Source organism: Drosophila bipectinata, chromosome 2R, assembly GCF_030179905.1.
Source record: "Drosophila bipectinata strain 14024-0381.07 chromosome 2R, DbipHiC1v2, whole genome shotgun sequence".
In the NCBI taxonomy this organism is placed as follows: domain Eukaryota; kingdom Metazoa; phylum Arthropoda; class Insecta; order Diptera; family Drosophilidae; genus Drosophila; species Drosophila bipectinata.
In genome coordinates, this window is record NC_091737.1 from 18,734,801 (window position 1) to 18,748,843 (window position 14,043).

The 14,043-nt window shown below is 44.2% G+C and overlaps 4 protein-coding genes across 4 annotated transcripts; 1 reads left to right on the plus strand and 3 right to left on the minus strand.

Moving 5' to 3' along the window:
• Positions 1–5,912: 5,912 nt before the first annotated feature.
• On the minus strand, positions 5,913–10,268 carry egg (SET domain bifurcated histone lysine methyltransferase eggless). Its single transcript, XM_017241118.3, has 8 exons — positions 9,348–10,268; positions 9,171–9,291; positions 8,824–9,113; positions 8,512–8,764; positions 7,951–8,456; positions 7,129–7,887; positions 6,358–7,068; positions 5,913–6,289 (listed from the first exon to the last, which is right to left on the minus strand). Exons 1-8 carry the CDS (start codon positions 10,266–10,268, stop codon positions 6,083–6,085), a joined length of 3,768 nt encoding a protein of 1,255 aa, XP_017096607.2. The 3' UTR covers positions 5,913–6,082.
• Positions 10,269–10,397: 129 nt separating this feature from the next.
• Positions 10,398–10,894, minus strand: Lcp9 (Larval cuticle protein 9). Its single transcript, XM_017241119.3, has 2 exons — positions 10,839–10,894; positions 10,398–10,776 (listed from the first exon to the last, which is right to left on the minus strand). The coding sequence occupies exons 1-2, from the start codon at positions 10,848–10,850 to the stop codon at positions 10,510–10,512; spliced, it is 279 nt and encodes a 92-aa protein (XP_017096608.1). The 5' UTR covers positions 10,851–10,894; the 3' UTR covers positions 10,398–10,509.
• A 514-nt stretch (positions 10,895–11,408) lies between these two features.
• On the plus strand, positions 11,409–12,327 carry LOC108125190 (uncharacterized). Its single transcript, XM_017241301.3, has one exon. It carries the CDS (start codon positions 11,494–11,496, stop codon positions 12,253–12,255), a length of 762 nt encoding a protein of 253 aa, XP_017096790.2. The 5' UTR covers positions 11,409–11,493; the 3' UTR covers positions 12,256–12,327.
• Positions 12,276–14,034, minus strand: TyrRS-m (Tyrosine--tRNA ligase, mitochondrial). Its single transcript, XM_017241297.3, has 5 exons — positions 13,827–14,034; positions 13,428–13,760; positions 12,791–13,365; positions 12,550–12,738; positions 12,276–12,495 (listed from the first exon to the last, which is right to left on the minus strand). Exons 1-5 carry the CDS (start codon positions 13,961–13,963, stop codon positions 12,335–12,337), a joined length of 1,395 nt encoding a protein of 464 aa, XP_017096786.1. The 5' UTR covers positions 13,964–14,034; the 3' UTR covers positions 12,276–12,334.
• Between the last annotated feature and the right edge of the window lie 9 nt (positions 14,035–14,043).

Sequence of the window (14,043 nt, forward strand, 5' to 3'; positions counted from 1 at the left end):
TTTCCCGATCGGACATAAATTGCCAGAGCTATGGCCATCGGAAGGAGCAAAAGTGGGGAAAACGCGAAATCGCTCAATTTTATAGGGGTACCCCTTGGAAAAAATTCGAAAAATTTGAAAACTATATTTAAGCAATAATTTGAATGAGGAAAGTGGCTCCTGAGTTCTCTGAATACGGAATGGTACTTTGTTTCCCGATCGGACTTAAACTGGCAGAGCTATGGCCATCGGAAGGAGCAAAAGTGGGGAAAACGCGAAATCGCTCAATTTTATAGGGGTACCCCTTGGAAAAAATTCGAAAAATTTGAAAACTATATTTAAGCAATAATTTGAATGAGGAAAGTGGCTCCTGAGTTCTCTGAATATGGAATGGTACTTTGTTTCCCGATCGGACATAAATTGCCAGAGCTATGGCCATCGGAAGGAGCAAAACTGGGGAAAACGCGAAATCGCTCAATTTTATAGGGGTACCCCTTGGAAAAAATTCGAAAAATTTGAAAACTATATTCAAGCAATAATTTGAATGAGGAAAGTGGCTCCTGAGTTCTCTGAATATGGAATGGTACTTTGTTTCCCGATCGGACATAAATTGCCAGAGCTATGGCCATCGGAAGGAGCAAAAGTGGAAAAAACGCGAAATCGCTCAATTTTATAGGGGTACCCCTTGGAAAAAATTCGAAAAATTTGAAAACTATATTTAAGCAATAATTTGAATGAGGAAAGTGGCTCCTGAGTTCTCTGAATACGAAATGGTACTTTGTTTCCCGATCGGACATAAATTGCTAGAGCTATGGCCATCGGAAGGAGCAAAAGTGGGAAAAACGCGAAATCGCTCAATTTTATAGGGGTACCCCTTGGAAAAAATTCGAAAAATTTGAAAACTATATTCAAGCAATAATTTGAATGAGGAAAGTGGCTCCTGAGTTCTCTGAATATGGAATGGTACTTTGTTTCCCGATCGGACATAAATTGCCAGAGCTATGGCCATCGGAAGGAGCAAAACTGGGGAAAACGCGAAATCGCTCAATTTTATAGGGGTACCCCTTGGAAAAAATTCGAAAAATTTGAAAACTATATTCAAGCAATAATTTGAATGAGGAAAGTGGCTCCTGAGTTCTCTGAATACGGAATGGTACTTTGTTTCCCGATCGGACATAAATTGCTAGAGCTATGGCCATCGGAAGGAGCAAAAGTGGGAAAAACGCGAAATCGCTCAATTTTATAGGGGTACCCCTTGGAAAAAATTCGAAAAATTTGAAAAATATATTTAAGCAATAATTTGAATGAGGAAAGTGGCTCCTGAGTTCTCTGAATACGGAATGGTACTTTGTTTCCCGATCGGACATAAACTGGCAGAGCTATGGCCATCGGAAGGAGCAAAAGTGGGGAAAACGCGAAATCGCTCAATTTTATAGGGGTACCCCTTGGAAAAAATTCGAAAAATTTGAAAACTATATTTAAGCAATAATTTGAATGAGGAAAGTGGCTCCTGAGTTCTGTGAATACGGAATGGTAATTTGTTTCCTGATCGGACATAAATTGGCAGAGCTATGGCCATCGGAATGTGCAAAAGTGGGGAAAACGCGAAATCGCTCAATTTTATAGGGGTACCCCTTGGAAAAAATTTGGAAAAATTTGAAAACTATATTTAAGCAATAATTTGAATGAGGAAAGTGGCTCCTGAGTTCTCTGAATATGGAATGGTACTTTGTTTCCCGATCGGACATAAATTGCCAGAGCTATGGCCATCGGAAGGAGCAAAACTGGGGAAAACGCGAAATCGCTCAATTTTATAGGGGTACCCCTTGGAAAAAATTCGAAAAATTTGAAAACTATATTTAAGCAATAATTTGAATGAGGAAAGTGGCTCCTGAGTTCTCTGAATACGAAATGGTACTTTGTTTCCCGATCGGACATAAATTGCTAGAGCTATGGCCATCGGAAGGAGCAAAAGTGGGGAAAACGCGAAATCGCTCAATTTTATAGGGGTACCCCTTGGAAAAAATTCGAAAAATTTGAAAACTATATTTAAGCAATAATTTGAATGAGGAAAGTGGCTCCTGAGTTCTCTGAATACGGAATGGTAATTTGTTTCCCGATCGGACATAAATTGCCAGAGCTATGGCCATCGGAAGGAGCAAAAGTGGGGAAAACGCGAAATCGCTCAATTTTATAGGGGTACCCCTTGGAAAAAATTCGAAAAATTTGAAAACTATATTTAAGCAATAATTTGAATGAGGAAAGTGGCTCCTGAGTTCTCTGAATACGGAATGGTAATTTGTTTCCCGATCGGACATAAATTGCCAGAGCTATGGCCATCGGAAGGAGCAAAAGTGGGGAAAACGCGAAATCGCTCAATTTTATAGGGGTACCCCTTGGAAAAAATTCGAAAAATTTGAAAACTATATTTAAGCAATAATTTGAATGAGGAAAGTGGCTCCTGAGTTCTCTGAATACGGAATGGTACTTTGTTTCCCGATCGGACATAAACTGGCAGAGCTATGGCCATCGGAAGGAGCAAAAGTGGGGAAAACGCGAAATCGCTCAATTTTATAGGGGTACCCCTTGGAAAAAATTCGAAAAATTTGAAAACTATATTTAAGCAATAATTTGAATGGGGAAAGTGGCTCCTGAGTTCTCTGAATACGGAATGGTAATTTGTTTCCCGATCGGACATAAATTGCCAGAGCTATGGCCATCGGAAGGAGCAAAAGTGGGGAAAACGCGAAATCGCTCAATTTTATAGGGGTACCCCTTGGAAAAAATTCGAAAAATTTGAAAACTATATTTAAGCAATAATTTGAATGAGGAAAGTGGCTCCTGAGTTCTCTGAATACGGAATGGTACTTTGTTTCCCGATCGGACTTAAACTGGCAGAGCTATGGCCATCGGAAGGAGCAAAAGTGGGGAAAACGCGAAATCGCTCAATTTTATAGGGGTACCCCTTGGAAAAAATTCGAAAAATTTGAAAACTATATTTAAGCAATAATTTGAATGAGGAAAGTGGCTCCTGAGTTCTGTGAATACGGAATGGTACTTTGTTTCCTGATCGGACATAAATTGGCAGAGCTATGGCCATCGGAATGTGCAAAAGTGGGGAAAACGCGAAATCGCTCAATTTTATAGGGGTACCCCTTGGAAAAAATTCGAAAAATTTGAAAACTATATTTAAGCAATAATTTGAATGGGGAAAGTGGCTCCTGAGTTCTCTGAATGCGGAATGGTACTTTGATTCCCGATCGGACATAAATAGGCAGAGCTATGGCCATCGGAATGAGCAAAAGTGGGGAAAACGCGAAATCGCTCAATTTTATAGGGGTACCCCTTGGAAAAAATTCGAAAAATTTGAAAACTATATTTAAGCAATAATTTGAATGAGGAAAGTGGCTCCTGAGTTCTGTGAATACGGAATGGTACTTTGTTTCCTGATCGGACATAAATTGGCAGAGCTATGGCCATCGGAATGTGCAAAAGTGGGGAAAACGCGAAATCGCTCAATTTTATAGGGGTACCCCTTGGAAAAAATTCGAAAAATTTGAAAACTATATTTAAGCAATAATTTGAATGGGGAAAGTGGCTCCTGAGTTCTCTGAATATGGAATGGTACTTTGTTTCCCGATCGGACATAAATTGCCACAGCTATGGCCATCGGAATGAGCAAAAGTGGGGAAAACGCGTACCCCTTGGAAAAAATTCGAAAAATTTGAAAACGATATTAAAGCAATAATTTGTATGAGGAAAGTGGCTCCTGAGTTCTGTGAATACGGAATGGTACTTTGTTTCCTGATCGGACATAAATTGGCAGAGCTATGGCCATCGGAATGTGCAAAAGTGGGGAAAACGCGAAATCGCTCAATTTTATAGGGGTACCCCTTGGAAAAAATTTGGAAAAATTTGAAAACTATATTTAAGCAATAATTTGAATGAGGAAAGTGGCTCCTGAGTTCTCTGAATATGGAATGGTACTTTGTTTCCCGATCGGACATAAATTGCCACAGCTATGGCCATCGGAAGGAGCAAAAGTGGGGAAAACGCGAAATCGCTCAATTTTATAGGGGTACCCCTTGGAAAAAATTCGAAAAATTTGAAAACTATATTTAAGCAATAATTTGAATGAGGAAAGTGGCTCCTGAGTTCTCTGAATACGGAATGGTAATTTGTTTCCCGATCGGACATAAATTGCCAGAGCTATGGCCATCGGAAGGAGCAAAAGTGGGGAAAACGCGAAATCGCTCAATTTTATAGGGGTACCCCTTGGAAAAAATTCGAAAAATTTGAAAACTATATTTAAGCAATAATTTGAATGAGGAAAGTGGCTCCTGAGTTCTGTGAATACGGAATGGTACTTTGTTTCCTGATCGGACATAAATTGGCAGAGCTATGGCCATCGGAATGTGCAAAAGTGGGGAAAACGCGAAATCGCTCAATTTTATAGGGGTACCCCTTGGAAAAAATTCGAAAAATTTGAAAACTATATTTAAGCAATAATTTGAATGGGGAAAGTGGCTCCTGAGTTCTCTGAATGCGGAATGGTACTTTGATTCCCGATCGGACATAAATAGGCAGAGCTATGGCCATCGGAATGAGCAAAAGTGGGGAAAACGCGAAATCGCTCAATTTTATAGGGGTACCCCTTGGAAAAAATTCGAAAAATTTGAAAACTATATTTAAGCAATAATTTGAATGAGGAAAGTGGCTCCTGAGTTCTGTGAATACGGAATGGTACTTTGTTTCCTGATCGGACATAAATTGGCAGAGCTATGGCCATCGGAATGTGCAAAAGTGGGGAAAACGCGAAATCGCTCAATTTTATAGGGGTACCCCTTGGAAAAAATTCGAAAAATTTGAAAACTATATTTAAGCAATAATTTGAATGGGGAAAGTGGCTCCTGAGTTCTGTGAATACGGAATGGTACTTTGTTTCCTGATCGGACATAAATTGGCAGAGCTATGGCCATCGGAATGTGCAAAAGTGGGGAAAACGCGAAATCGCTCAATTTTATAGGGGTACCCCTTGGAAAAAATTTGGAAAAATTTGAAAACTATATTTAAGCAATAATTTGAATGAGGAAAGTGGCTCCTGAGTTCTCTGAATATGGAATGGTACTTTGTTTCCCGATCGGACATAAATTGCCAGAGCTATGGCCATCGGAAGGACCAAAACTGGGGAAAACGCGAAATCGCTCAATTTTATAGGGGTACCCCTTGGAAAAAATTCGAAAAATTTGAAAACTATATTTAAGCAATAATTTGAATGAGGAAAGTGGCTCCTGAGTTCTCTGAATACGAAATGGTACTTTGTTTCCCGATCGGACATAAATTGCTAGAGCTATGGCCATCGGAAGGAGCAAAAGTGGGGAAAACGCGAAATCGCTCAATTTTATAGGGGTACCCCTTGGAAAAAATTCGAAAAATTTGAAAACTATATTTAAGCAATAATTTGAATGAAGAAAGTGGCTCCTGAGTTCTCTGAATACGGAATGGTAATTTGTTTCCCGATCGGACATAAATTGCCAGAGCTATGGCCATCGGAAGGAGCAAAAGTGGGGAAAACGCGAAATCGCTCAATTTTATAGGGGTACCCCTTGGAAAAAATTCGAAAAATTTGAAAACTATATTTAAGCAATAATTTGAATGAGGAAAGTGGCTCCTGAGTTCTCTGAATGCGGAATGGTACTTTGATTCCCGATCGGACATAAATAGGCAGAGCTATGGCCATCGGAATGAGCAAAAGTGGGGAAAACGCGTACCCCTTGGAAAAAATTCGAAAAATTTGAAAACGATATTTTAGCAATAATTTAAATGAGAAAAGTGGCTCCTGAGTTTTCTGAATACGAAATGTTACCTTAGTATTCAGCACCAATATAACTATTCAGTTAATGGTTATATATTCTCTTCAATAAAACACACGATTTAGACTTTTGGCTAATCCCTTAGTATTTAGGCTTTATATATGTAGATAGAAATCCAGATAAATATATTTCATCTGGGCCATTCGAGAAGATATCCGTACACATAAAAGTTATATTTACTGATGGGCTCTTAAATAGCTAATTCGGAACATGTTTTCTTTGAGTTAAGCTTAAAGCAAGCGGATACGGCAGTTGGGGGCCCCACACTGGCAGTACAGCACCTTGCCGGGCACCACGCCCACTTCATAGTTGTAGTTCCAGGTCAGTTCGGTGCCGGAGCGAATGTGCGACGCCGAGAAAAAGGCCACCCAGGGAAAGCGCAAGTCGTGGGTGTCAACGAAGACGTTTTGAACGAAAAGGTTTGGGTTACACGAGTGCTGTAAGACAAAATTAGTAAGTAACAAATTTTCAAAACTTCGAACAGACAATATATGTATATCCTTACGTTAAAATAGCGACCCAAGTTTCCAGTGGTTTTAGCATCCATAATGTAAGGCGCCTCATCCTTGCCAAACAGCCGACGTACAGAGTTCTCTCGCACAGTCTCGTCCAGATCGGCGTTCGGATTAAAGTTGATAACCGCGCGCTCCTGCGAGTCAACTTCTGTAGATTGGCCTGAGGCACTAATACTGCGTGTGGCGCGCACCTTGTTTTTCTTCTGATAGTATTTGTTTGGCCGGAAGTCATCATCGTCTTCGGCTTCCGGCAGATATGAATCTTCCTCCGGCTCAGGCTCAGATTGCTCCACCTCGGACTCGTAGCCCTCCTTTAGTTGTTCGGCCACTTCGATATAATCCAAATCAGCGAAGTACTCGTCGCCAGCATCTTGACCGCCTTCATTGGCCATCGTTTCGGTGAGCAGATGGCCGGCATAGATGCATATAAAGGCGCCTTTTGGGATGTCGTTGACGCATCGCAGTCCCCAACCTCGATTTGAGGTCTTGAAAACCTGCAATTTCATCTCCAGCGAGTGTTGGACCACACGATTGAGGCAGTTCTTCTTGCATTTACAGCGGGAGTTGCACTCGTAAATGCCGGTAGGCACATGCTCGTGCAGCCGCTTATACTGGTATCCAATCTCCTCGATGGGCTTTTTGGGGTTGCAGTACTTTACACCCGCCACTGTCAGTTGCCAGCAGGAGCACTTGGACTTGTCCTAAGATGTAAGAAACAAATAACTAAATCGTGATCAGAAATAATAGAAACACAAACCCACCGAGCAATCGTCATCGCAATCGCAGCCCACAAGGAATTCCTCATCAAGATTTAAATGCACTCCCTCGGTGGGGATTCGCTGCTTGGCGTAGGTGCATGGCGGAGGCAGGGAGTTGTCGTAGTAGTTAACCAGCGGGATAGCCATTTTCTCCTGGCCCTTGGATATGTCCGCCTCTTTGACAATCGTAGGATCGATTGAGTATTCAGCCAGACACTTCAAGTCCGGTGTGAAGTCAAAGTTATCCACATTCAGTACATTTTCGGTTTTCCGAAGGTAGTAGTGTACCTCCCCCAAGGAACGCAGACTTTTGCCACACGGTCCCCTGTAAACAACGTTCTTTTTAGTCTTTTGGCGCAGCACCAAGCGCTCCCAGCCAGATAGCAGAGGCTTAGCGAGGGGGCTGTAACTGTCAAGGCGGTGAGCGATCTTGAACAAACAGCCCGAGTTGCACTCGTGGGGCCGGTAAATCTTTGGTGGCAAGTTTCGCTTGGCCGTGAAATAAACAACATGGCCCTTTGGGCGATTCTCATCGTCGACGTATATGGTCGAATTGTTTAAATGCTTAACTGGTCCGCGGTTAGCATTTGGTGCACTACTGCGGCTGGCAGCAGGTGTATTTGCGGGAGAGGAAGAGGCGGCTGAGGCAACGGCGCCTTGGGCGACGGAGCTGCTTTTGCGGGCCATGGCACGCATTTGTTGGTTCACCTGCATGTTGCTCGATTCCATCTCCTTGGTGTAGCGAATGAAGGGTTCTGTGCGCTGGAAATAAAATTGAATATTAATATTAAGAGTATTCTATAAAATTAATTTGGAAAAACTTACTCTTGGCACGCGAGCATGGTGAGCGTTAGCATTGCTCAAGGCATTCTGGGTTTCCTTGAATACCGGACCCAGTCTTAAGGATCCCCTGTAAATCCACTCAGTGTGATTTTTTTCCGCCTCAAAGTGCATCAGAACCAGGCTACAGTCGATGTCAATGACGCGCGCATACAGCCAGGTGCCATTCGACTCAGTGTTCATGCTCTGGCCGCGGGTGCACTGCACCATAGGCCTATCAACCGAATACTTTTCCACGTACTTCTGGATAAAGTCGCGAGACGCGGGGTGCACATCCTCCCAAACCTTTTCAGAGGCCTGGCACACCAGACGAACATCCCGATGCTGCACATACTGCGTATACCCATCATCATAGAATATAAGGTATCGGAATCGATTGGCCTGCTTCAGCGGCTCGGCAATAATACCCGGATAGAAAGCACTCTGAACAACGCCTTTGTCTTTTCCTCGGCTCAGAGTGGAGCCATCGAAGTAAGCAATTACTCGGGTGCCTGAAACGCGATACTTATAAACAAAAACAAACATTCTGAATGCTAGGAGACCCACCGATAGTCAGGCGCACTGGCGGCGGCTCAAAGTAAGCTATGTGCTTGGCCGTGACTGTTTTCACCATCTGGTACGGAGTGTTTAGATACTTGATCTTGTAGCTCTTCATCGTATTTCCGCCGATGGCTGTGCTTTCCGAGAACTCGATCACCTTTATCGATACCCAACTGGCTATAGCCTTATTCTTAACGGCGTAGTAGGTTTCACCAATCTGGATAGGTGGTCTCTCGATTTCTCCTGCTGGAGGTACTTGCTATACAGAACACAACAACCATTATTACTAAAATTTAAAAGCTTTTATTATAGGCCTACCATATATTCGCCTATGTTGTGTTGAAGGTCCAGCGGCGGCAAGTGCTTGTGCACCACCGTGCAGGAAGTATAAAGGTCCCAATGCATTTTGTCGGCGACGCTCTGTACCGCTTCCATTTCCTTTTCGGCCAACTCAAAGTGTCGCTCCAAGCGCTCTGCCTTGGCCACCAGGATGGACTTGGACCAGCTAAGCTGGTCCTTGAACCCCACCCGGTTGAGCACAGTTGCAATGGCATCTTCCAATTCATTTTCAACCAGTTTCAGATCGTTTGTGGAAAGCTCTGGTTTCTCTGCAAGAAAAGGTTTGTTTAGAAATGTGGCGCTTCATACTGCAATGAATGTCTTACCCTCTACTTTGTTATCCTCTTCCTCTTCATCGCTACTATCCAGAGCCACAAAATCGTCTTGATCCTGAGGGAAATCCTTTAGCAACAACGGTTGCTTCTCCATCAGGTAACCGGCATATTGCTAAAATTTTCATTGATCACCTGTATGCATAAATAAGTTAAAAGGCTGCCTCTTACCTCATACATCTCCATGGCTGCATCGCTACATCCAGTGCAGACGAACTGCTGCTTGGATACCTTCCTAGTAACTTTGTAAAAGTTCAAGGTGGCCATATTGGCCAGCACGAACTGCTTGTGGAGCCTCTTGCAGTTGCAATTCACGCAATCTTTGCCATAAAATATATCACCGTCCCACGTGAGGTTATTTTGGTCCACGTCCATTTTTTGTTCTACTTCTACTGCCTTCTTTTCCAGCTTGACTTCAAGGGCATCATCAGGTTCAGTAGGCTTCGGAGACCCTTTCATTTCTTGTTCTGCATCCCTGGAAGTTTCAGTGGAAGTGCCTGCCTTCTTCTCCTCCTGCTTTTTGCCTTCTTTTGGTTGATCTCTGCCAGCAGAGTCTTCTGAGGTAGGACTGCTGATCAATTCAATGCTGCTGTCTGCCAATTCGGCCTCCTCGTTTTTTTCCTCCTTAGCGAGGGCATTCGACGGCGATTCTTCAGCTGCTTTCTTGCGCTCGTCCCCAGACTTATTGGAAGGAGGGGACTTGACTGGACTATCTATTACCTCGACGCTGCTGTCTGAATCAATCTCAACAGGAGCAAGTTCCTCGGCTGTTTTAGTACCGACCTCAACCGGCGAACCACATGCCACTTCGACCTCGGATTTGTCGGAAACTATTTTGGCTGGATTATCTTCTGCATCCATAAGAGGAGGTTCCTCGGACTTAGGGTCCGCCATCTCCACATCGTCTTCAATGGTGGGCTTCCCCTTTTCTTCCAGCACAGTGGGCTCAGCCGGAATTATTTCTGCAACACTCGGCGAGCCGGCATCGACTTTTTCCTTCTCCGCCGTAGGTGCTGGCTCCGCTCCTTGCCTATCCTCACCTGTGCTTTCTGTGGCGTCCCCACAATCCATGGCTTCTATTTCTGACGACATATCTTTTCTTATCCGATTTTAACTCTTACAGACATGAATGCATGCAAGCATTCAAACCGAAAATATCAAGCCAATGCGAAAAGTGGTTAGTGTTGGGTAATGTTAGCAAAAATATTCAACAGCACTCAAGAAGAAGAACAGACATTCACACTGGGGTAATTGCAACTTTCATATTAACGGATATTTAAAAAATTGGTTATGCAGTGCGGAAATTATTTATTTGGGAACAACTTGTGTCTTTTTAAGCCTCCAACACCTTCGGGTGGTAGCCAGTCTCGTCAGCAGTGTAGGTGACCTTCACAAGCTTGCCATTGGGAGCCACGTACTCATATTCGCCATTAACAACCCAGGTATCATGCTCCTTTAGGACACCAGCTTGCACAGCCTTGATGTGGTTGGACAGTTCGTAGACGTAGTTAAAGTCCAGCACGTTGACCTCCGCGTCATTCTTCAGAACTTCAGCTTCCTCGTTGGCGAAAGCAACGGCCAACAGGCAGGCGAAAACAATCTGGGGAAAGGTAAAACTTCGGTTTAGGTTGTCCAAAATAATGTTTCTCTTTACCCACTCACCACAAACTTCATGGTTTTAAGACAATAGATGCGAACGCTTCAAGTGCGAAACTAATCTGAATCTAAAAGAGCAAAACTCTGCTTATATAGTTATCGTATGACATTTTACTGGCTCTTGCCGAAGCGCATAAATTTAATTTCTAACTGGCTTCATAAGGACGTTTGTTTCAATTAAAACAAAACACATTGATGGGGGCATGTTGCAGGCATTAATTATGGCCAGAAACTGATATCTGATCTGCGGAATATTCCATTTTGCCGGCCGTTCATCAATTGTCACCAATGTATGATAGGCTCACCGGCTTTTTTTCTGATAAGCGGAAACCGGTCGCTAGCATGAAGCAAATTATTTTCTATTTATTCGGTATTATGCAGATTTGCCTAATTTAGAGATAACTTGACTATCTTTCGAATATCTATCTTCTGAAATATATAACCGGTTTTAATTAATCACAGATAATAATGCATGTTTGATTCCGTGACCTCGAAGTGTCAGATGCATTTTTAAATGCTTGGCGCGCATCGTAAGAGTGTTGGAAAACCCGTTCTGCCACTAACCAACTCTAGACTGGCATTCACAGTGAACGCCACGTGCTAGAAGGAGGAATTGTTTGGACCTGCACGACATCTGAATCTGTGCCCAGGGTATCTAACCATGGCCAGTGATTCCGGCAGCGACTATGAGGTGGAGGCCTTCATCAAGCCGAAAAGGATCAGGAAAACCGTCAACGATGACAGCGCAGATCTGCTGGGCAACTTCGATGACGAGAAGCGCAAAGAGATCTTTGAGGGGACTTACGTCGACAAAGAGGATCCACGCAATCCAAGTGATCGGGAGGAAAGTGAGGATGATGATGAGGAGCGTTCCGATGGAGAGCAAGGTGTAGAAGAAAACAGTGAGGGCTCAGAGTCCGAGGATGACGCTGAAGAAACCCCTGGAAACGGCTCGATAACAAATGACCAGTTGAGCTCCCTGCTCCGCGGAGCTTCCAAGACCAACAGACACGTTGTGTATGTTACCAACCTCAACTTTGAGACTACCAAGGATGATCTGGAGAACCATTTTGGTGCTGTAGGAATTGTGAAATCCATACGCATCCCAAAGAAACGTAGAGGAGGCTTCGCCTTTGTGGAAATGGCAGACCTGCCGAGCTTTCAGCGCAGCTTTCAGCTGCACAACACCGAACTTCAGGGGAGAAACATAAAGGTGCAGATCTCTGAGGCAGGCAAGAAAAAGTCTGCCAACAAGAAAAACATCATCAAACAGAAGAACCGAAAGCTAGCTGAAATGCGCAATGAACAGAAGACCTTCACCAAGAGCGGGAAGTTCTACGACAAGGACCTCAAGAAGGAGAAGGCTAAGGAGCTACTGGCCCGCAAAAGGTGGCGCAAGAAGCCGGCCGCCCCTAGGTCCTAATTAGTTTAACTTATATACCGTTAACTGTAGAAGAACTTACTTATTATTAAAAACAAATTAAATTACAACTATCCAACAACTATTTCCAGCGTACAATGTAAAAGTTTCGCTTTCCTACTCGTAGTAGCGACACTCCGTTGCGAAGAATGTGTATTCCGGCAGTGATGACTTCGGCAATATTCTGGACACGCTTCTGGTTCACGTAGAAGCCGCCTGCATTTATGATGCGAACGGCATCCGCTGTGAATAAAATTATATCAGTTTATGATTCTCCAAAGTCTTATCACAACCTACTTTCGGTGGGAAAGCACTTGGCATTCATGGCCAGCTGGAGGATCGACATTCCCGGCTCAGTCAGTAGGTCGACCACAGTCGCTCCTTGAAAGGTCTGCTTTATTTCGTCGTAGTTCAACTCGGCGAGACCCTCGACATTGCCCTTGTACAAGGCATTAGTGACTCGCTCAGCCTGTTTTAAGCCATTTTCTGTAAAAATAAATTATAGAAAAAGCTAGATCCTTCTGAAATGATTACCTACCGCCATGCACCAAAAGGGTGACGTCCTCAGCAAGTAGCGTCTGCGCCTTGCGCTTCTCTGGCTCTTTGGTGTGTTCCCGCATCAACTGCTCGATTTCTGGCAGTGGAATAAAGGTAAAGAGTCTAAGTAGCTTCTCCACTTCGGAGTCGGCCATGCGCAGGAAGAACTGATACAGAGCAAAGGGCGAGGTTTTGTTTCCCTCCAGCCAAACGGCATTGCCCGCCGATTTTCCGAACTTGTCGCCCTCTTCATTGGTCACCAGCGGCAGGGTCAGACCGAAGACCTCTCGCTTTCGCTCTACACGACTGATCAGCTCGTGGCCCGTCATCAGGTTGCCTGTCTGATCTGAGCCGCCCATTTGAAAGCAGCAGTTGTGGCGCCGCAGCAGATGCAGCCAGTCGTAGGCCTGGAAGATCTGGTAGGTGAATTCTGTAAAGCTCATTCCGTCCTCCGATTCAAGACGCGACTGCACCGAGGACCGTGAAAGCATGGAGCCCATACGGAAGTGACGGCCCATGTTGGCCACGAAGTCGATGAGCTGCAGGTTCTTGTACCAGTCCGCATTATTGACGATGCTGCGCAGAAAGAATTAATTAATTTCCCATCTAGTAAGGGCAAAGCAAGACGATTCACTCACGTCAATGGAGGTAACGGAGATGGGTTCTTTCTCGTGTCCCAGAGGAACTTCTCGTGGTTCTCAAACACTCGCCTGAGCTGTTGCTCGATGGCTTTCAGGTTAGTCTCAATGACTGACTCCCCCAACTGGTTGCGCTCCGTCTTACGACCACTTGGGTCCCCTATGAGACCTGTGGCGCCTCCAACCAAGGCAATTGGTCTGTGACCAGCTCTTTGGCAATGGATCAGGCCCATAATCACCAGAAGATTTCCCACGTGTAGGCTGTCGGCGGTGGGATCGAAGCCGGCATAGATGCTCTGCACTCCGCTGGTGAAAAGCTGTTTCATTCTTGGCCTAATATTTAAGAGTTTTCATTCAATAAATGGGATTTAAAGCGGTTCTTGAAAAGGGTGAACTTACGCTGCTGTATCTGGAAATATTCCCTGAAAGAAGCCCCGGTCTGTCAGCTCCAGCAGGTTCCTCTGGCCCAAGTGGCGCCGACTGGAGAGGCATCCTAGCTGGAACGCCTTCAGCAGGCCTATCCGCACCGGTATCATTATGAACAGCCAATCCTTATCTTCACGAGCAACGAACCACTATTGTGAAAGAGTGGGTCAGCTGGTGACAGTCAGCTGAT